The sequence below is a fragment of the Bos javanicus genome, chromosome 14 (genome assembly GCF_032452875.1).
Source record: "Bos javanicus breed banteng chromosome 14, ARS-OSU_banteng_1.0, whole genome shotgun sequence".
In the NCBI taxonomy this organism is placed as follows: domain Eukaryota; kingdom Metazoa; phylum Chordata; class Mammalia; order Artiodactyla; family Bovidae; genus Bos; species Bos javanicus.
In genome coordinates, this window is record NC_083881.1 from 55,756,550 (window position 1) to 55,780,686 (window position 24,137).

At 41.0% G+C, this 24,137-nt stretch overlaps 1 protein-coding gene and 1 long non-coding RNA gene across 2 annotated transcripts in view; one reads left to right on the plus strand and one right to left on the minus strand.

Annotated features, from left to right (window-relative positions):
• Window positions 1-24,137, minus strand: part of LOC133260621 (uncharacterized) — a 305,372-nt gene that overhangs the window by 114,380 nt on the left and 166,855 nt on the right. The gene's annotated exons all lie outside the window — the stretch shown is intronic.
• TMEM74 (transmembrane protein 74) lies at window positions 6,772-16,029 on the plus strand. The gene is made up of 2 exons (XM_061439135.1): window positions 6,772-7,035; window positions 9,413-16,029. The coding sequence occupies exon 2, from the start codon at window positions 9,452-9,454 to the stop codon at window positions 10,367-10,369; it is 918 nt and encodes a 305-aa protein (XP_061295119.1). The 5' UTR covers window positions 6,772-7,035; window positions 9,413-9,451; the 3' UTR covers window positions 10,370-16,029.

Consider the following 24,137-nt stretch of genomic DNA (forward strand, 5'->3'; position numbering starts at 1 on the left):
TTCAAAGATTGCTTCTGATGCCAAGTACCTGGTATTCTAGCACTCTGGAACCACCTTGGTTAAAGTTTAAAGACTGAAATCTTAACAAAGTGAGAGGCATTCCCTGTGAAGGACTATCTAATGGCTTCACACTGCTAGGGTAGAACTTTACAGGATTTTAACCCAAAGTTTAAGGAGCAGAGCGGATTCACTATGATCCTTCCCTTGGTAGGCTCAGGAACCCAGTCTCCACTCTCAGCTTCTTAGCCTCTCAACTTTTTCTCCTGGAACACTTAACATCCTCAAGTAAAACAAAGCTCCAAGTGCCTGACTTGCTTTCATGAGCCTCTCTTATTTTCTGGACTCTGCTGCTGCTGCTAAGTCGCTTCAGTCGTGTCCGACTCTGTGCGACCCCATAGATGGCAGCCCACCAGGCTCCCCGTCCCTGGGATTCTCCAGGCAAGAACACTGGAGTGGGTTGCCATTTCCTTCTCCAGTGCAGGAAAGTGAAAAGTGAAAGTGAAGTCGCTCAGTCGTGTCTGACTCTTAGCGACCCTATGGACTGCAGCCCACCAGGCTCCTCCATCCATGGGATTTTCCAGGCAAGAGTACTGGAGTGGGGTGCCATGGCCTTCTCCGTTTCTGGACTCTAGCACAGTAATTTTTCTCTATCTTGTTATTTTTACTTGTCTTCAAGCAAGTGATTTTTTGTACATTTTGTCCCCATTCTCTAATTATCCCCAGCAGCAGGTGGCTCTCAATCACCTTATCTGCTATTATCAGAAAGAAATGTTTCCTATAGTTACATTTTCTTTGACCTATACAGATTTTAAAATGTTTCAATTTAAATTTTAAAGACTGAATTTTTAAATAAAAAGTGGGATATCTGACTTATATTGATGTCTGAATTCACTCAAGACAGACATCAGGTAAAGATAAACAGGGGATGCTGTACCCTTAGGAAAAGCACTTGCTCTCAATTTGGCTACAGTCTTCCCTCACCCCTAGTGTCTGTATCCATCCACTTTATTTACTTAAATAACAAGGTATCTTGGCCACTAGAGCATTTTTATTTAAAGAAAACTTTAAAATTTAATACTACTTTTATGTTGTTTCTAGAAGTTTTTAGTAAATGAGATCTTCACTACTTTAAAATTTGACCATTTTCATTCTTTTCTTCATCGTTTAGAAGTAGATATGAAGTAAATAATATTCCTTGTAGTAGTCCCATTAAATGACTGAGCCTCTATCCAGCCAATGTCTTTCTTACCTCCCAACAGCCTAGCCTCTCCTGATAACTCTAAATCCACTAAGAATATTTGTTTACCATCAGTTCTTATTGCCGAAGACAGAAAACTGGAAAGTATCCTCAGTTCCCATTACAAGAGATGCGTTTGTTAAAAGTCCCTGCACTACCCTTGACTCACATGGTAAATTTACTTCTCAGAAATTATTTTTCTACTTGATGTAATCATGATTACACCTCCTATACCTCATGGAGCATAAGTAAACAGGAAAATAAGAACTACATTAAAAATTATGTAGGATCAAAATTGTACTTGGACTTTATTATCATCTTTTTATCAGGGTGAATCACTGTGTACACATCTAGCATCTAGTGAAGAACCACTGTTGACTACGTATTTTTGTTGTTTCATGTCCATGTATAGCTTCAAATTTATAGGAAGAAAATATTGGTTCTCAAAGGGCTTAAATTTTATCTGGGAAGAGAGACACATAGAAAGCTGTATAAAATATACATGAAATACTTCTATATATGTAAGATGACAGGATAAAAAGAAGTATATTATACCACTGTGTATATTATACCAGAATGCCAATTAGAACAGCAATAAGAATTGCGGGGTTACGAACAAGAAAGAAACTTGAGAAAGGGTCTGGGGTGAGATTTTGGTGAAAGTGTAGAAATGGAATTATAGGAAAGAGTGTTGAAGTTATTCCTGCAAGTGGTATTTTTTGCAGAGCTTTTATTTCCAGGAGCTAAATCCACATTTACTCTTTTTATGAAGAATTCTGTAGGAGATTTTGTAGCGTGTTGGCATAGAGTTGATTTTATTTTAATGCTCAAGAATATGTAGACAGTCAAGTGTACTATATTCAGAAATAGGAAATGAGAGAGAATAATGTGAAGAGATAATCGTCTCCAGTCTCAGTTCAGTCTTGGCATTTTTCCATCACTCTATTCAACAGAAATATTTTACTTTCTGTAGGAGATAATAAGACATTTAATATATGGTTACTGACCTTAGGAACTTACAATTGATATTAGAGGTTTGGGCACCTAAGTGACAAGTTAAACGATACACAGTAGTTACCTAGACATACTAGAAATGTCACAGGGTAGTGGCTGATAAATATAAAAATCATTAGTGCTGACAAGTCCTAGAATAGTTCATAGGAGGCAGAATCTCTGGGAGCTGGCTTGGAGAAAAACGGCTTCATAAGTGAGATGTAACTAGAATCATTTCAGCAGAGAAACCGTAGAGTTCCTCTAATCCAACTAGATGAATCCCTTCTACCACATCACTAATAAATGCTTCTTCTTTTTTTTATCTTCTCTAGTAATAATAAAATTCACTTTCATGAGGCACCCTGTTTCAAGAACTTAAAGATAATGTTCTTCTTTATGCTCAGCCCCAAATCAACCTCCTTGTTAAGTCTGATAGTGCTACCCAGGGCTCCCCAGGCCCTGTGTCCATCATTCTCAGGTGCCCCAGTGCACTACAGATGTGCTGGTTTATCTCTTCTCTTGGCAGCCCAAGCTGAAATGCAGGGGCTCAAGTAGCCCCAACACCAGAATGATGGCCATGAGAAACCTCCTGTGTTTATCTAGGACAATAAATATTGTCACCTTACTCATGCTCTGCTGTGACAATGACTGTGAAGTACTGCTCAGTATAGCATAGAGGTGAAGAGATCCAAGTTCTGGAATCAGATACTCAAGTTAGAATCTAGGCTCTGCTGCTGCTGCTGTTGCGTCGCTTCAGTCGTGTCCGACTCTGTGCGACCCCATAGACGGCAGCCCACCAGGCTTCCCGTCCCTGGGATTCTCCAGGCAAGAACACTGGAGTGAGTTGCCATTTCCTTCTCCAATGCATGAAAGTGAAAAGTGAAAGTGACGTTGCTCAGTTGTGTCTGACTCTTAGTGACCCCATGGACTGCAGCCCACCAGGCTCCTCCGTCCATGGGATTTTCCAGGCAAAAGTACTGGAGTGGGGTGCCATTGCCTCTACCAGTTATTTATTACTTCTAATACCCTTGAAAAGAAACATTTTCAATCCTCAATTTCTACATGTAAATGGGTATGATAATAATGACTCCCTTACGGCGTTGATGTAAGAATTAAAGATAACCCATTAGGACTAATACATGCTTTTATTGTCATTGGTTCTGCTTTCCCCCCTTTTAACCATGATATAGAACTCTTATTCACAAACACCTAATTATTTAAAGTTAGTTTTTGTTTCCTCTAAGTCTCCTCCTCTGGCTAAATATCCCAAGTTCCTTCAGTGTCTCATCCAACATGAGTTCAAGTTTCTTCAGCTGCTCAGTTGCTCACTTCTGGACAACATATGGTGTCTTTGGGCTCCCTTTCAAATATACAGTATTAATACTAAGAATGTACCCTAGCAAATGTGGCTTGATGAGCTAATCTTTGAAAGGTGGAGGAAATAGGGGAATGAAAAAAGGATATTCTCATTGGAGAACAGTGTAATTAGTGAGCAAAGGAGAAGAAGCCATAATAGATACATCATGTTTAACAATAAATGGGCTTAACTACCTAAAAGAGAGTCATGGTGAGAAAAGATTTAAAAGCAGCTGTGTTATGACATCCCTGGAACTATGAAACTATGAATTCTATCAATATAAAGGAAAACCAAAGCCATTCTCAGGTGGCTCAGTGGTAAAGAATCTGCCTGCCAATACAGGAGACATAAAAGATGCGGGTTTGATCCTTGGATTGGGAAGATCCCGTAGGGCAGGAAATCGTAACCCACTCCAGTATTCTTGCCTGGAAAATTTCATGGACAGAGGAGCCTGATGGGCTACAGTTCATAGGGTTGGACATGATGGAGCACACACGCTACACTACACTAAAGGAAAACCAACTAAGTCATCATTATAGAAGACTGATCTATTACTTGAAAGCAACCACAAAATTCATGTGAGCTACTCACAAGCAGCAAAATGTTATATTATAATATAATCCTTCTCTTGCTCCCCTTAGATTAAACAATCAATACCCTAGAGTCACCCCAAAGGAGATGCTGAAAACTTAAGACAATCCAAAAAAAAAAAAAAAAACACCAGTTATTCTATTTGGCTATTGGCTACTGCAGTCAGCTCTGAAAATTTAAGACAATCCAAAAAAAAAAAAACAGTTATTCTATTTGGCTATTGGCTACTGCAATCAGCTCTGGTAAGAAAGAGGTAGGCGACTCAAAGAAGTTACTTTGTCCTGTCTTGGGAACAACATCTCAGTAGCTTTAATCTCTGGATTTCCTTTATTCCTAATCCTTTGTCTTCCAGGCTTCTGTTTGTTTATTTGTTTGTCTTTTCCCATTCATTCAATTTGTATAATGCTTAGGCTCTTTTGGAGTTGTGCCATCTTCTTAAGGATTAGCAGTATGACTTTGGGCAAATTATTCAACTTCTTATAATTTAGTTTTGTCTTTTGTAAAAATCCACTCTTGCAAAAGACGATTTTTACAGAACTTTAAAGATTAACTGTGACCATTAACTGAGTTATATTAGCAGTGTTTAGAAGATAGCCTGACAATACTAGGTGCTTTGTATGTTAATTATTGTTATTTTGGGTCATTATTATTGAGTGGAAAATTCAGTTTTCATTCCAATCCCAAAGAAAGGCAATGCAAAAGAACGTTCAAACTACTGCCCCATTGCACTCATCTCACACGCTAGCAAAGTAATGCTCAAAATTCTCCAAGCCAGGCTTCAACAGTATGTGAATCGTGCACTTCCAGAAGTACAAGCTGGATTTAGAAAAGGCAGAGGAACCGGAGATCAAATTGCCAACATCCATTGGATCATCAAAAAAGCAAGAGAGTTCCAGAAAAACATCTACTTTTGCTTTATTGACTGTGTGGATCACAACAAACTGGAAAATTCTTAAAGAGGTGGGAATACCAGACCATCTGACCTGCCTCCTGAGAAAGCTGTATGCAGGTCAAGAAGCAACAGTTAGAATGGGACATGGAACAATGGACTGGTTCCAAATTATGAAAAGAGTATGCCAAGGCTGCATATTGTCACTTTGCTTATTTAACTTATATGCAGAGTACATGAGAAATTCTCAGCTGGATGAAGCACAAGCTGGAATCAAGATTGCCGGGAGAAATATCATTAACCTCAGATACGCAGATGACACCTCATTTATGGTAGAAATTGAAGAAAAACTAAAGAGCCTCTTGATGAAAGTGAAAGAGGAGAGTGAAAAAGTTGGCTTAAAACTCAACATTCAGAAAACTAAGACCATGGCATCTGGTCCCATCACTTCATGGCAAATAGATGGGGAAACAGTGGAAACAGTGACAGACTTTATTTTTTGGGGCTTCACAATCACTGCAGATGGTGACTACAGCCATGAAATTAAAAGACACTTGCTCCTCGAAGGAAAGCTATGACTAACCTACACAGAATATTAAAAGGCAGAGACATTACTTTGCCAACAAAAGTCCATCTAGTCAAAGCTCTGGTTTTTCCAGTCATGTATGGATGTGAGAGTTGGAGTGTAAAGTAATTAGGCTCCAATTAAAACAAATAAATTTATATTTAAAAAAAAGAAAGCTGAGCGCTGAAGAATTGATGCTTTTGAACTGTGGTGTTGGAGAATACTCTTGAGAGTCCCTTGGACAGCAAGGAGATACAACCAGTCTATTCTAAAGGAAATCAGTCCTGAATATTCATTGGAAGGACTGCTGCTGAAGCTGAAACTCCAATACTTTGGCTACAGAACTGACTCACTAGAAAAGACCCCGAGGCTGGGAAAGAATGAAGGCGGGAGGAGAAGGTGAGGACAGAGGATGAGATGGTCGGATGGCATCACCAACTGGATGGACATGAATTTGAGTAAACTCCAGGAGTTGGTGATGGACAGGGAAGCCTGGTGTGCTGCAGTCCATGGGGTCGCAGTCCAAGCCTGAGCGACTGAACAGAACTGATTATTTAGACACTCTGCTAGGCCCAGGAGAAGCAGAAATCAACAGGACAATTCCTTGCCTTCAATGGTCACATTTCTCCAGATTTTGTGGGCAAGGCAATGACTTTGGAAACAGATTTTTGAGCACAATATTAGAGATCGTTTATTGTCTTTTTTACCCTGGATGAGGTATTAATTCCTCTGAGCCTCTTTTTTCATTTGTAAAATGAGAATTAATAAAATCTTGGAGGATTTGTTATGACGGTGGCTCAAAGGTTAAAGCGTCTGCCTCCAATGCGGGAGACCAGGGTTTGATTCCTGGGTCGGGAAGATCCCCTGGAGAAGGAAATGGTAACCCACTCCAGGATTCTTGCCTGGAGAATCCCATGGACGGAGGAACCTGGTAGGCTACAGTCCACGGGGTCGCAAAGAGTCGGACACGACTGAGCGACTTCACTTTCACTTAAACAAAACTAAATATGCATACTGCCTGGCACACAGTTGTAACTAAATATACACCCAGAATACTCAAATATTCCGTCATAACACGGAGAATAGAGGACCTTACTCTGAGTTTAGGAGCCTTTGGTTTGAGTTTAGGAGCCAGTGATTTCAGCGAGAGAGAGGAGAAAGAGAGGAGAGAGAGAGGAGGGAGGCCGGGCGGCCGACCCAGACTACATCTCCCGGGATGCTCAGCAAGAGGGAGAGCCCCGCCCAGCCCCGCCCCGCGGGCTCCGCAGGCGCAGCCCACCCCACGAAGCGGGCGGCGCGCAGAGGCTACAAGTGCTGCGGCTGGTGAGCGGGGTACTTTCCCGAGGAGCGGCTCAGGGACTAGCGCGCGGTGCTCCAGGCTCACTGGGTGGCCAAGGCAGGAGGTGAGTGGCGGCGAGTGGAACGGGGAGGAGGCGCTGGAGCGCGCAAGAGACCCCGAGAGCCTGGCGGAGCTGGGGAGCGCGTCCCTCGTCCCTGCCTAAGGTGCCTGCCTAGCCTTTGGGTATTTGGCGAACGCATCCCAACTCAGGGCACCACGGCGGACGCGGAGCTCACCCGGAATGGGTTGATTGAGTCCGTGGGGAACATCGATCGCTGCCCGGTGCTTGCGGCGCGCCCTTACAGCACAGCGCGCGCAGGACGGATCCCGAGGTCGCCTCCCTAGACCAGCCTCGCCCGTGTCAGTTAGTTCTCATGCAGATATTAATGCTCTTAATTGCTGCGGACGGACGAGGGAAAGTGCTGTCTCCGCGTTCTGCGGGTGCAGTTTTATTAACCGCGCTCTTAAACCAGAGAGGAGAGAGGGAGGAGGCTGAAGGAAAGAGCCTTTGGCTGGTCCCCTGGGATTATCCATTCTCCCCTGAGAATGGAAGCCCCGGATTACCGAGCTGCAAAGGAAATCGACTGTGCAGCTTGTTCCGATGGAACAAGCGGAGTCTCTCTTTTAAGAGATAGAGGCAGAAGAAGGGAATTAAGTGGAGATTTCTCTCTCCCTCTCTTTGTTATAAATTGGAAGTCCCATAAGGGGCTCTGCCGATTTTTATCTAAAGTAATCCAATTTGATGGGCTAATTGTGCCAGAGGTTAATCAGCGCACCTAATGTTTGAGGGAACTGCGAGATTTCTCATTTCAGTAATCGATCAAACCCGTTACCATTGCTTCCTTCACTGAGGGACCCCGCAGTGAAGGGTGGGGGTGAGGGGAGGGGGTGTCTATGCACTTACTAAAGGAAAGCTCTGGTTCAGTTGTGGTTTTCCTGAATCTGATTTTTTGTTTGTTTTCCTGTTTTAGCTGCAAAGAAACTCCGATAATAGGAGAAGTGTGTGTGTGTGTGTGTGTGTGTGTGTGTGTGTGTTTTAAACAAACGCTAATGTAGAGCATAAAACATGTGGATTTCCCCTCTCATATTTTAAATGAGTTGCCAGGTGGATTTCTGCTTCACCTTACCTGCGTTTCTGGGTAGGTTACCAGCCGTTGGAGCTGTGGATTTTGAAGCATAATAAACCTCTAAGACATGAGTTAAATCTGTTATTATTCTGGACTAGGAAGCAAAATAAAAGGGACTTTACTTGAAACCTCTGTACTTTCTGATAGTAGAAAGTAAATTTTTATTCCTCAGAAAGATGGCAGAGGCAGAAAAGGACAGGCAAATGGTTTTATACTCAACGCAAAATTTTCTCCCATGAAGGTGCCTTGCTGTGGTGAGGTAGGGCAAAGTTCCAGAGGTAACCCTGGAAATAGTTTCTCCCCTATTGGCCTCAACAGAACTGTGACTCTGTGGGTTTATGATTTGTATTTTATTGTCAGTTTATTTCTAGACTGGGGTTTGTGAAAACTTCCTAGATGGTTGATGTCCTGTACACATTTGTTAGCAAAGCGTGCAGAGGGAGAGGAACTCATACTCACTCAGACCTGGAGTGCATGGGTAGCGGACCTTTACCTGAAGCAGGCAACCCTGTGTGTGTGTGTGTGTGTGTGTGTGTGTGTGTACGAGTGGGCTAGCTCATTGTATTTTTCAGAGATCACCCTATGAGGTGTGTGTCTACGTATTTTTGGGTCTAGAACATGCTGCCATTGTGTAGCAGTAAGCTGAGAATGGAATCACAATGAACAGGGCTGTGTGATTAGGGTCTCTGGGTGTACAAAGTGTACCGTTAGAAGCATGGCTTAATCAAGCCAGCCATCTTTCACCCACTTCAGAGCCACCCAGTCAAAATACCGAGCTCCAGTAGAGCCCAACTGCTGGTGACATATTGATTGGTTCACCCATGGTGATGCTCTAACGATGCTAATCTGTATTAGCATCTGTTCTGAACTACAGAGAGTGTAAACACTTACAATTTAACTGAATTATTGAGAAGTCTGTGCTTCCCCAAGTTCTTCAGAAAATCAGCAGCTCGCCGAAAAAGGTCCTGCTTTTCTCATTTGTATCTCTGTGCAGGAAACCTGCCTTCTCGTTTGAGGGATCCTGTCACTGAAATGTGTGATCCTTGGATAAATTTGGCTTGGTGACGGCAATGCTTTCTTCCCAGACACTGCCACTTCCTCCATGTTCCTTTTTACCCTGACTTAAGTTTTGCCCTTTTCACACTTTCCCGCCACTAGGTAGCTTCTCCTTTCTCTTACCTATTTTAGGGGGAATTGGGGCTAAAGTGTCAAAACCTGTAGCTACAAAGGAGAAGAGGGCCTCAGGAGCAGTACTCCTGGTGGTCCGGTCTTAGCTCCTGGTGGATTCTTATCTAACTGTATTGCTATTGGCAGACTCTCTGGAAGCTGCTGGGGAATGTCTGACTAGCTCGAATGGAGCTCCACTACCTTGTTAAGAAGAGCAGCCAGGCAGCCCCGTGTGATGCTGCTGACTGGAGTTCAAGAGGGCCTCCCGGGGACCAGGCAGATGCAGCAGCCACCAGAGCTGCTCTCTGCTGCCAGAGACGTTGTACCTCGAAGCCAAGAGCATTGGAGATGGAAGCATGTAAACTTAGCCCTTCCCCAGCATCCCCTTCCCCCTCCCTGCAAGACAGTGCTATTCACACAGACTCGCTGCCACCAGGACCTCTCAACTCAGGGAACAACCAGATAACAGCAGAACAGAAAGTCTGCAACTGCTGCAGCCAGGAATTAGAAACCTCTTTTACCTACGTGGACGAGAATGTCAACCTGGAGCAAAGAAACAGGCGCTCCCCTTCAGCAAAAGGGAGTGATCACCTGGGAGACCTCGGCTGGGGAAATCCAAATGAGTGGTCCCACGAGTCTGCCATATCCCTGATTTCCGAAGATGAAGATGATGCCAGCTCGGAAGCCACCTCTTCAGGGAAGTCAGTAGACTATGGTTTCATAAGCGCCATCTTGTTCTTGGTCACTGGCATCTTGCTGGTGATCATCTCGTACATTGTCCCACGGGATGTGACTGTGGATCCCAACACTGTGGCGGCCCGGGAGATGGAACGCCTGGAGAAGGAGAGCGCGAGGCTGGGGGCTCACCTGGACCGCTGTGTGATTGCCGGACTCTGCCTGCTCACGCTTGGGGGGGTTGTTCTGTCCTGCTTGCTGATGATGTCCATGTGGAAGGGGGAGCTATACCGTCGTGACAGGTTTGCCTCCTCTAAAGAGTCTGCCAAACTCTACGGTTCCTTCAACTTCAGGATGAAAACAAGCACTAACGAAAACACCCTGGAACTGTCGCTGGTGGAGGAAGATGCTCTCGCTGTACAGAGTTAATTCTGGTTGTGAACTTCTTGAGAGTCTGCCTTGGTATTTTATATGAACGAAACAAAGCAAAACACATTTCTTAAAATTACTAGTGCAGTTTATTTGCCTGGCAAGAAAAGTTTGTTTCCCAAACCAACAGCCAGTGAGAGTTTTTGCTCTTGTATTTTTTATTTAAAAGAAAAGCCATGTAAGACGCATTAAGAAACCACAGCCAGCTCCACTGGTCCTTCTAAAGAGCTGAGACTAATCTGTAATGGCCACCTGCTTCTTCTATTAATACTTCTATAGCAAAATATTTCTAACAATTCAGTGTTCAAATGATTTCTTTTACATGATACGGGATGTTTTTCTTTAGACACTAGAAGGTATAGAACCAATTCGTAACCTGTTTTGTGAAAAAGAATGTAAGCACTAATCACATAAGGCTTACATTTAATTCTCAAAGGTGCTTATCCATTTTCTTACTCAACTTATTCTTTCTGTAATTTGGCTAAACATTAAAATATGGGGTTTTGAATTTGAATATTTTGAAGCTTGAAGATACTGATTATTAAAAAATGCAAAAATACATATGTTATTTTCAAAATTATTCCTGTACTCAAAAGTGGTAATTAAGTCATTAGAATAAACTTTCTAATAAAATTATATAAATCAGCCAATCTGAATTTAACCCAGAATGGTAGTGCCAGATATTAGCCAGTGTCACATGCCCGTTTTCTAGATAAGTAAAATTAATTGCTGATATAAACCTCATTTTCTGTTTGTGATTTAGCCATCATATATATTACACATGCTGAAGTCTTTCTTGGTTCTCACCCCAGAGAGGTAAGCATAAGAGGTTTTTATCCTATTTCCAGATACCTACACATCTAGGCAGGTTGAGTCATAACCGGCTCAGGCACACTCCCAGGTCGTGGTTGTTTGGAGAAAACCTCCAATACACGTGCAGCTAGACTCGTGGGGACTGGGCCTAGAAACTGGTATCACTTGTTCCAGGTCAAGCAACAAGTCGTTGCCCCAGGATGGCAGCAGTCCTTAAGCTCACAGCCAAAAAATAAAAAACTAAAATGAGACGAGAGAGACTGAACACACTGAATCTGTGGGAATTGTACTTCTCACCCGAATTTACTTCCTGCTAACAATTTTGCCTGGAAAATCCCGTGGACGGGAGGAGCCTGGTGGGCTGCCGTCCATGGGGTCACTAGTGTCGGACACGACTGAGCGACTTCACTTTCACTTTTCACTTTCATGCATTGGAGAAGGAAATGGCAACCCACTCGTGTTCTTGCCTGGAGAATTCCAGGGACGGGGGAGCCTGGTGGGCTGCCGTCTTTGGGGTCGCACAGAGTCGGACACGACTGAAGCGACTTAGCAACAGCAACAATCGTCTAAGGCATCATTCTGAGCACCTTATACCCAGGCTCTCATACCTGTGAGATCTTGCCTTATAAATTCAGACTTACTTTATTAGAAGCACCATAAGCGAAACAGTAACCACTTTGCAAAACACACACCCAGAATCCCTGCTAACTCAGTGTCTCTGTGGGTTATAGTTCAAGAAGGCGATGGAGAATGCAGCCTCAGAAATATCTTGCATTTTACAGCTCTTCTTGGAGGTGTTTTCCACCTCCCACTTCAAGAGTAGTTTCAGTTACTGTGTTACCAGGGTTGTTTGAGTCATTCTTAAAGAGGACTAGAGCTGGGAATCAGGGTGGAGAGCAGATTCTAAAGCCTGATTCTAATGTCTGAAGTTTTTGTTGTTATTGAAGACTGTGGAGTATGTGGGTGACTCTGGCTGGCAGAGTGTGTGAGTCAGGATATTTATGTGAATGAGCTCTTGTGGGTGTCAGGTTGATTTGGTGAATTGGGTACACTGTGTTGGTAAGGGTTAAAGTGAAATGCAGAAGAGAAGATCAGAGAATAATAAAAATAGGACAGATGTGTGAAAGAATTATTATGTTAAAATGGTAAATTATATGGATCTCAGAAGAAGCTAGATGTAACTGGATTACCTTATCCTTAATAAGAGACCATTACTGATTTGGAAATAATTGGGATAATACAGACATGATTTCTGTTTTCTATAGCTGGTTCTCTGTGCTTTTTGAAGAAACTTTGTTTTATTGTGACTCTCCTGTGTTGATGCCAGCTTTTCCCAACAGTATAAATTTCTTATCCTCAAGGTTTATATATAATCCAAATTGTCAGATTCTAGCCTGCTTGAGGATCTACAATGCATGATGTTGAGGCAACAAGGGAATGATCTCTTTGGCTGAGTTAGTAGGTCTGAGCTGTGTGTTATTTTTTAAAAAGTATACTGTACAAAATACATGTTTATTCATAGACACTAATTGGCATCCTCTGAGCTTGTTTTTTATTTATTGATGAATCAAGATTAGTCAAATTAGTCAAATTGCAGACTTAAACAATTAATGAGCAGCCTGAATTTCAGGTTGTGAAGGAAGACAAATTTGAGATTCAAATGTGAGAAAATGTTTTCAGTTCTGTAAAGCTTGTGATAAAGGAACAAAGACAAAGCTTTTCATTTGGAAGTATTTTATGATTCTTGTAGTGCTACCAAATTGTATATAGTTCCAATGTGATCTACAAGATATGTATTCCTACACACACACACACACACACACACACACACACGCTTAGTTGCTCATTTGTGTCTGACTCTTTGCAACCCTGTGGACTGTAGCCTGCCAGGCTCCTCTGTCCATGGGATTTTCCAGGCAAGAATACTGGAGTGAATAGCCATTTCCTTCCCCAAGGGATCTTCCTGACCCAGGGATTGAACCCAGATCTCCTGCATTGCAGACAGATTCTTTACCATCTGAGTCACTAGGGAAGCCCTACATGTTTATATCCCAATTAGGAAAAAATATTCAGGGAAAAAAGACTTAAATCAGAGTATGTTTCTTCCTTTTATCCTTAAAATTTTAAAATTGAAATATAGTAAGTATAAGGTAGACTACAGTCCATAGAGTTGCAAAAAGTTGCAGAGTCAGACATGATTGAAGTGACAGCATGAACACGTGCACATATATGGTAACTTATTTTACCACTATTTAAATCTGCTCATATATGGGACATATCTCTTTTACCTTCTCCTTATATGAGGGCAGACCATTATACCAAAAGGAAGCAATTCAGAACATCATCTGGGTGTCTCTAGGGCTGTGTTAACATGACTCAGATAACCGCCTTCATCAGTTATGATTTCTCCAGGTGTTCAGCTGTGTAGCTCTAGTTTATACTGTCAGTGTCTGAATTCAAGACGAAGATTAATTGAATTTTAAGTGATGGTAACAACAGGTAACAAAAGACCCTGAACTTTAGACATTGTTTCCAATCTGATAAAGAGGGTTTGGGGCTCTAAATATATTTATTTAGAAGTACTTTGGCAAGATCAGGTTATACTGTTACAGATAGTGAACAGAACATAGCTATGGTGTGGGTCTTGCATTCTTCATGGAAGTTTGTGACCCTACACCTGTCTCTTTAACACGGTGCTGGTTGTTACCTCTGAGAGTTTTTATTGCTAGACCTAGACAAGTAAAACTACTTTTTCAGAGGTCCATAGTTTAGATCTTTGATTTTTTACCACGTTTCAGAAAACTAGATTCACCTTCCTAATCTTAAAAGAAGGCAACTCATTGTTCAGCATGGAGGCCTGAAGGGGTGAGTACCAGCAAGAGAGCTGCTTTTCTCCATTACTGCTGGGATCTACAGGCTGCTAATGGCCAGTTTAACTGTCTTAATGACTTTAATAAAAACTGTTCCTTTTCAGAGCACCTTAAACTGTTTTGGCAGAGCTGAAGTGATTTCTTTGCAGTCTTGTGTGTCCTTTTCAGCCATCTGGAGCTCCATGTCATATGATGTACTGGATCTTTCATAAGAAGAATGTCTTTTTCTCCAGGCTCCCATTTCATAGCCGATTCATAGTTTAGAGGATTACAGGACTACGTGGAACCATGAAATTCTTGGTGGCTGTGGGTACTTTTACCCACAAAATTGCCATGCTTCTTGATGCTCTACTGCCTGGCTACTTGCATTGATATCAATATCACATGCTTTACTGTCTGCCTGAAAACACCCGAGTCCATTCCTCCCACACTTATATGTGCCCAGTACAGGCACATATCCTTCGATGTGCCAGTTTAGACAGAGACTGCCCTGCCAAGTTCATTTGTGCCTTCTGTTTGCTGCCGGGTATAAGGATAAGTGAGTGAGTGAGAATTATGTCAGTTGAATATTGGAATTAAAGGTCTGAATCCAAGTGGTTCTACTTTTTGTTACTTCATTGTAACAAAATTCTAGGCAGGACCCTTTGGACATTTTATCCTTCATCTTTCACATGTGCAATGATAGGCACATGCAAAACCTTTATTATTCATATAAAGTTAAAGAAAAATGTTCTATAGATCTGTTAGGAGAAGGTTTTTCAGTCTGAAGCTTGTATTGCATTGCAGCAATAACTGCTACCACAAAAACGTGGTCTGACTAAAGAGACTCACAGCCTTCATCAATGGTTCACCTGTTGAGCAAGATTTAATACCACCAACTAGATTCCACTGTGACAAAGTAATAAGAGCCTTACAGTTCTCTGTATTGGGGTTTAACCTTTTCCAGAATGGGGCATAAAGAATGACTATAATAAAAAAGAATTATAAGGAAGTCTAACTGGCTTTTCTCAGTATAAAATGCTTTGTAAAGAGAATTAACACTTCATCTTTTAGCTGATTTTCAGCTATACAATTTTATGGTCTGTAGTTTTCTGTAGTATTTCCTTCCAACTCGTATGGGCATAAGTCTTGGGAAGTAATTTACCTGACTCGTGCAGTAGCAATGTAAAAAGTAAGATGCTATTTGAAATATGAAAAATTGATTTCAAAAATCCATGGGTTACCCTTAAGAGCATACCTCTCCATTTTTTCTGTTTTTAGTATGCAAGTTTATGTACACTCAAGTCTATGTATTTATTAGGAGAATATTTATAATTATAAAACTGTAATATTTAAAGCTATTATTAGAATAATTTTCTTATGGGAAACTTGGCATGCCTAATGTTAACTTTAAGGACAAGAGAAGTCTTTCACACATCATGAATGAAGAAGTTGGAATCAACCTCAGAATGAGATGCCATAATTATATGGATTCTTGCTTATTTGTTTTTTTGGTTATTTAGCTTCCTGCAGATGTTTAAGTGACTTTTTTTACCCTCTCAATTTTAGCCTTACAAAAGCATGGCATATTTAGAAATTATTTTACCATAATTATTATTTTATTTTAAGGAAATGTGGGTAGCAGACAGTATTTTCCTTTGCTTCATTTTAGCAGTTTTCCTGTGTTTCAGGAAGAGCCAGCCTTATTTTCCCACTGCCATCTTCACGCTTCCTTGCCAGACTCCGAATAAATGTCATACCAGAAAGCAAAGACAGTTATTACTATACAGTGTACTGAGAGTTTATGGTTCTCATCGTGCTTTTCATTTTACTTACTTGCCAAACAAGAAAAATAATTTAATGTTGATTATGTGTTTTTTATATTATAAAAAGGGAAGTTATTCAGGTTCTAGACTTTTTATTAGAGCATTTGATGCTGTATATGTTAATAGTAAGTATGTCATTATCATTTTAAAATAAAACTATTAAGATGTTTTATTGTGTGTGTTAACTTTTATTTAAATCTGAATATGTAATGTTGATTTTTTCTTTTCAAATTACATTTGAAATTATCAGTAAAAAAATTAAAAGTAATATTTATCCTTGATTCAAGTAGAACATTCTTTTTGGTACCGTATCATTGAACAATGTAAACTATGCCTTATTTTTTTCTACTTTGTGTGAAATAGTCTATGAATAGCTATTTGGGTTTCTCCAAATTATTCAGTATTGAACTTAGAGTATGAATTGCACAATGTGGAAAAAATACAGGAATAAATATTTTAAATATACTCATTGAGAAATATAGAAAGCTTTGAGGTGAGAAACAAATATTGGATAAGCTCATGCCCTGCTCTTAATCATTTTTAATGTAATTTTGATCTCCATTTTCATTTGAGAGATAGATAATGTATGTAATGAAGTGGAATTTTATCCTTACTATATGTAAGTGCTGTCAAGGTTGAGAATCCTAAAGGGACAATTTGAAGTGAGGCCCCATTTATTGCTCCACTCGTTTGAAACCAAGTGGATCCAGATTCTTATCTACTATAAAAGAAGAAAATCTAGTGCTTTTTCATACATATTTTTTGCTAGAAGACCTTTTTTTTGGTTAACCACCTCTGTCATTCAGAATGAGCTGCACAATGGTGCCATATAACTCCATGGTCTCTTGCTGCCTGACCCTCAGAGGTCAGCAGGGAGCCTCCCAGGGACCCAGTCTGATACCTTTCAAATGTTGCTGATTGTGCACTCAGAGGGAAAAAGAGGGTCAGAAAGGTCTCAAACAGACATTGTTATCTCCTCACAACTTGTTAGCCAGGACTAGCTACATAGACCCACTTATGGTAGGAAATGCATTTCTAGTATGTGCTCTGAAATGGCACACATCTGAGCCATTTTCATCTGTAAAATAGGTATAAACTGTTCGCTTTGCAGGGCTCTAATGAAACTTAGAGATATCAAATAAACCTAGAAGCAAAGATATTACTTTGCCAACAAAGGTCCATCTAGTCAAGGCTATGGTTTTTCCAGTGGTCATGTATGGATGTGAGAGTTGGACTGTGAAGAAAGCTGAGCGCCGAAGAATTGATGCTTTTGAACTGTGGTGTTGGAGATGACTCTTGAGAGTCCCTTGGACTGCAAGGAGATCCAACCAGTCCATCCTAAAGGAGCTCAGTCCTGGGTATTCATTGGAAGGACTGATGCTGAAACTGAAACTTCAGCATGCTAAGAGGCCACCTTCTCATGGTGGCCACATCATGCGAAGAGTTGACTCATTGGAAAAGACCCTGATGCTGGGAGGGATTGGGGGCAGGAGGAGAAGGGGATGACAGAGGATGAGATGGCTGGATGGCATCACCGACTGGATGGACGTGAGTTTGGGTGAACCCCGGGAGTTGGTGATGAACATGGAGGCCTGGCGTGCTGTGATTCATGGAGTCGCAAGGAGTCGGACACGACTGAGCGACTGAACTGAACTGAATGAAACAAGGTAAATCAGACAAAGTCCGAGAGAGAATCCTGTTAGGTATTCTCTCATTGGATCCACAGTATCTTATGTGCGCTGCTTTGTAACAGCAGAACCTGGGTTTTTGGAAGTACTTGGGAATCATGATCATGAGCTGCTGACAAACTACTGTATTGGGTCATCAGGATCATAAATAATCTCCTCCTCTTCTTTCTTCTCCTTTTCCTTTTTCCCTTCTCCTCTTTTTCCTCTACTTAGCCCCCTCCTCTTATTTTTCTCTCCTCTTTCTTCCTTTACCATAATCATCAACTATGTGGAAACCATTCATTTGCAGGTCTTTTAACATTTCACCATCATAGATATGTCTGAGAAAGCAAATCATATTTCCCTTCAAGAGACAGAAAATCAGTCTGGAGAACTGTCTTTAGCTTAATTGTGAATAGTTATAACCATCACATGCTATGTGGCAGAAAACTCAGATATCTCTTTGAAAAGAAGAGTTATGCCGTAGGAAAGTTCAAAAAAATCCTTTTATTTGGTTGAAAAATATATATATTTTTTACATTCATAATGTTAAAACTTAAACGATTCTATTCAGTGAGCACTCTGGCAAAAGGCTGTTCCTCACTGCCATTCATCCAGAGCTGAGTGTATGTGTGCTTATATTGAATTTATCTTTGAATTTTATTTGAATTACTCACAATCTGCCAAATTAGGAAAATTAACTGCTCTGGAATACAGATGATATTAAGAGCAATTAAGAACGTTAAGAACAATTGCCAAAAATTAAACTTTATTTTCCCTTGATATTTAAATGGCATAGTCAGCTATGCCCCCTGCTGCTAAGTGATCCATAGCAGAGAAATCAGGGACACCAGAGAAGGAAGAGGGCAAAGCCAGGATTTGATTACAAGCAGAATAAAAGGGGATTGGGAGAGACGGATGCTAGATTTTAAACAGTAATAGATGAGGCTGAGAAAGACTTCGAGAGAAAAAGTTTCGTTAACAACACAGCCTTATGTCAGAGATTATATTAAGGACATAGCTATTTTGGCTAATCTCAAGAGCCATCATTAAGCTGAGAAAGAGAAGCTGGGATTGAGAACCCAGCAAATGATTCAGGCTGGAAGTAGGAAAATTTTGAGTTTAGTTAATGGTACATGAAACTGATGGAAACAAGTAGTACAGAAGCCTAATTTGCTGAAGGAATTTTATTGCCAAAGAAGCCCTTAAATATGTGAGCCTTTATAACAACACTTGGGCCCCGATACTTGTACTAGCAGGAAGCAGGCCTGAAAATTTGTACAGGCCCTAAGGAGGGCATACTCCTGAAAATCCATTTTAGATGTGGCCAGAGATGGCAAGGAAGAAACAAACTCCTGGAGGCTTGAACAGGGGCTTTCGGGAATGGTGGATAAGTGAATTTCTTCCAGAAATCAGAACAGAGCCTAATCAAAGAATTTACCATCCCCATCTTCCCTGGTGGCTCAGACGGTAAAGCGTCTGCCTTTAATGTGGGAGACCCGGGTTCAATCCCTGGGTCGGGAAGATCTCCTGGAGAAGGAAATGGCAACCCACTCCCATATTCTTGCCTGGAAAATCCCATGGACAGAGGAGCCTGGTGGTCTACAGTCCATGGGGTCCCAAAGAGTCGGACACGACTGAGCGACTTCACTAAGGACAAAAGGACTATATAATGCCTGACAGAGTTTCAGCGTTTCTGTGGACCCATAATATGATTATCATGTGGTTACCGTGTCCCTGCTACCATCATTGTATATTGTATATGAGGGATAACTTGTCTTCCTGGCTTATACTTTTCTTGATTCTAAGAAGAGACATCCAGGTCTTATGAGGAAGTTCTGTGCACACCTTGGAGGGCTTGGACTTGGAGCTGGAAACAGTATCTAGATGGATCTTTCAGTCCTCCCTCTTGGGAGCTGTGTATGCTCTGTGTGTAAGCAGGAGAGACAGATCAGAGCAGCCCAACCAAAGATCATACCCCATTTCCTTTGGGTAGAGTTGTTGCCAGAGAGCAGTAGATCAACGGGGACTACATTTCCCAGAGTATTTTTCATTTAGGTGAGGCTGAATGACTCATTTTCACCAATGAAATGTGAGCAAAGTGATGTGTGTCACTTCCTGGATGAAATAGTTAAGGAACCTGCACACTTATATTCCTGCACACTCCCCAATCTGGTGGCTGAATGAAGCTGATGGTTAATTTTATGTGTCAACTTGACTGGACTAAATGATGCCCAGATAGTAAGTAAAGCATTATTTCTGTATGTGTCTATACTGACGTTTCTAGAAAAGATTAGCTTTTGAATGGGGAGACTGAGTAAAGATTGCCCTCATCAATGTGGATGGGCATCATCCAATCCTTTGAGGGCCTGGATAAAAAAAGGTAGGGGAGGGGTATATTTGTTCTCTACTTATGCCGGGACATCCATTTTCTCCTGTCCCCCAACATTGGCACCCCTGGTTCTCAGGCCTTTGGGTATGGACTGGAACTACATTATCAGCTTTTTGGGCCTCCAGTTTACAGTCAGAAGATTGTGGGACTTCTTAGCCTCTTAGTAAGTACATGTGCTTATCCCTCGTAATAAGTCTCTTTGTGAATATCTACATCTGTATCAATTTATTTATCTATCTTCTATTGGTTCTGTTTCTGTGGAAAACACTAATACACTGCCCAAGAAGAACTTTGAAGCTACAGTGAAGATGTCAAAGCCTCCATTAGCAAGATTTGGGGCGAACGGGGGGGTGGGGGGGGGCTGTCTGCTCCACAGTTATTCAGGAAACTGTGCTGATGAGGACTCTATCATCTTCAACATACGACTTCCCAGATCACCCTGGTTGTCAGTATTTCGCCAGCAGATGGAAAAATTCAGCATGGAGACTTTCATTTCAGTTGGTTAGCACTCAACCTGATTGCCACATCTAACTGCAAAAGAGTCTGAGAAATGTTGTCCAGCACTATATCCAGGAAAAAGAGGAAATGGCTTTGATGGATGGCTAGATAATCCCTGCCAAAATGTATGACCTGGTTCCAGTCAATTTCCTGATTGATATTTACTTTTTCTAATTATTTTTTTCATTTTTGCTTACCAAAACCCTCCTCTAATTAACTATGAGTATCTGACTTGTTTTTTTCCTCAAGTGAATTACATTAAGTATCTCATTTTATATTATGTTCAATTATTATCCCCAAACTTAATGACTTAAAAATAAACTTTTATTGTTTGAGACCAGCTTAGCTATGTGGTTTTGGCTCAGGGCCTCCCCTAAAGTTGCAATCAAGATATTGGCTGGGGCTGTAGCACTTCAAGGCCTGACTGGGACTGGAGGAGTCAATTCCAAGACAGCTCACTCACGAGGCTGGCGAGTATGTGCTAACTGTTGGTGGGGAGACCTTGGTTTCTAAACACATGGGCTTCTCCATAGGGCTTCTTAAGGTTACTGCTTGAGTCCCCAAAAGAGAATGATACTAAATATAAAGAGAATGCTGCAAAGTTTCCTACGGCCAAGTTTCAGAAGTCAAACACTGTCCCTTCCACCACATTCTATGTAAGTCCAGTCCACATTCCAGGAAAGGGGAACTAGGCTCCACCTTATGAAGGAGAGAGTGTTGAAATAGGTATCTATATTTTAAAACCTCCACACTCAGAGTTTTTATTTTTCTAAATCCTTTCATCCACTTTAGTGTTGCTAATATACTTCTTTAGCTAATTGGTACTTTAATTAACTCCTTTTTTTAGTTACTTTTTTAATTAACATTCCCATTTTTAGGAATATTAATTACATCTTTTATTTGGATGTATTAATACGAGTGCTGAATTTGATCTTTAAAAAGGCAGCTGACTTTAGGTCTGGCAGAGAAAATTTAGGCTCTCAAGCCTGAATGGAGAGAGACCTAGGTCTGTGAATATGGTCTGTTAATTAACAATAAACTGACCTTAAAAGAAGAGGCAAGCATTCTACTTCAAAATATAAAATGTGCACCATGATTTGGGGGAAAATCTCCAGATCCAGTTTCTTGTTCACCTTTGCAATGACAAATCTGACCAATTTCAAAACACCCATATTTATCTATTGTGTGTGCATATTCAGTCGCTCATTTGTGTCTGACTCTTGTGATCCCATGGGCAGTAGCCCGCCAGGCTCCTCTGTCCATGGATTTTGCAAGCAAGAATACTGAAGTGGGTTGCCATTTCCTACTCCAGGTAATCTTCCCCTCCCAGGATCGAACCTACATCTCTTGTGTCTCCTGCACTGGCAGGTGGATGCTTTAACACTGTGCCGCCTGGGAAGCCCCATCTATTATGGTTGACAATCATTATTACATCATACAAACAAGTGATTGACTAAATTGATGCTTAAATAGGTTGATGATGAAAACTAACACTATTGAGTACTTAAAGTGTTCCATGCCCCAGTTTTCATATTTGCTCATTTAATCCCCACAATGATCCTATGAGGTAGGTTCTCTGATTATTCTGAGGTTATCCATGATCAAAGGTAGATTTAGCATTATCAAGAAATTATTAGCTTGCCCAAATTATTAGCTATGTCACACAGTTTATAAGTGGCAGAGCTGGGATTCAAATCCAGAGTTTGACTGGTTAAAGCCCACTTGCTAAAGTAAATAGTGGAGTTGAGATTTCCCATCCAAGTCTGACACAAAAATTCATGCTCTTTATACTAAGCTGCCATTCACTTCTGTAGTTATTTTCACCTGATGCCCGCCCTTCTCATTGCCAAGGCCAACCTCATTGATGATTACTCACATCACCATTGATTTCTCCTTTCTTTAAATAACCATAGTGCTTACTACCTGCATCTCTGTTCAACAATTCACCCATGTAGGCTGCCTTGTGAAAGCATTAGTCACTTAGTTGTGTGACTCTTTGTGACCCAGTGGACTGTAGCCTGCCAGGCTCCTCTGTCCATGGGATTCCTTGGATTAGGAAATGGCAAGAATACTGGAGTGGGTTTCTATTATTTTCTCCAGGGAATCTTCCTGACCCAGGGATTGAACCTGTGTCTCCTGCATTGTAGGCAGATTCTTTACCATCTGAACCACCAGGGAGACCCAGGCTGGCTTGTACTGATCACTGTTTCATGGATTAGGCATTTCTCTCCAGTTAGACATTAAACTCTGGGAGGACAAGAACCTCTTTTACCTCTATAGTCCCTGCTTCTGCTGCTGCTGCTTCTAAGTCGCTTCAGTTGTGTCCAACTCTGCAACCCCATAAACGGCAGCCTACCAGGCTCTCCCGTCCCTGGGATTCTCCAGGCAAGAACACTGGAGTGGGTTGCCATTTCCGTCTCCAATGCACGAAAGTGAAAAGTGAAAGTGAAGTCACTCGGTCATGTCTGACTCTCAGCGACCCCATAGACTTCAGCCTACCAGGCTCCTCCATCCATGGGATTTTCCAGGCAAGAGTACTGGAGTGGGGTGCCATTTTCTTCTCCACCATAGTCGCTAGATTAACATTAATACTATGCCAGTCACTTGATGATTATTCATGATTTACATACATAGGAACATGATAAATTCTGATTTATAAATTCTTGCAAAAAAATAATCTGGCCCTATAATAAAGTTGCCTCTTATCCTGAAAACCAGGATAAGAAAAGAACCCAACAACAGAAAAACACCCTAGAGGAGCGCTACAAAGTGGATTAAAGTTGGAAACCATGACACAAGGGATTGTAAAGAACAATGACTTCCACTTGCAGAGCCAAAGGCTAAGGCATAACTTAATAAAACTTCACTAATTTTTAATAGATGATATTCAGAATCATTTACTTCCAATAGAAATGGAGTCTTCAGAATATCATTTCAAGACAAGTTGAGTAGAAATAGTCAGAGATAGATAAAATTATTTATAAAGATATTTATCAGTGCATTAACTAAAACAATGAAATATTGAAAACAATCTCATAGCTCTCTATAATAGGGGGATTTCTGAGATAGGGTAAGCCCATAAAATGAGTCACTGTAAAGCCCCTAAACATGATTTTCAGAGACTTTTAAGGATATGGAGAAATGCCCATAAAATAATATTAAGTAAAGAAGTTCTTTATGTAGAACCTTTTTTCAAATATAGCATCATCCCAATTGTGCACTATCTATGTTATTTATATATACATAAGACAGAAGGAAACATCAAAATGTAGTTATCTCTAGAGTGGGGTTATTGGTGATTTCTTTTTTTGTTGTTGTATTTTATAGATTTTATTTACTGGATGCTTGGGGCTAGTGCACTGGGACGACCCAGAGGGATGGTATGGGGAGGGAGGAGGGAGGAGGGTTCAGGATGGGGAACACATGTATACCTGTGGCAGATTCATTTTGATATTTGGCAAAACTAATACAATTTTGTAAAGTTTAAAAAAAAAAAGAAATAACATTTTTATTCTAAAAAAAAAAAAGAAAGAAATGTGCTTTTAATTTTTTAACAAACATTTTTATAATACAGTATTTGGGTTTCCCTGATGTCTCAGATGGTAAAGAATATGCCTGCCAATGCAGGAGACCTAGCGTTCAGTTCCTGGGTTGGGAAGATCCCCTAGAGAAGGCAATGGCTACCGACTCTTGTATGCTTGCCTGGAGAATCCTATGGACAGA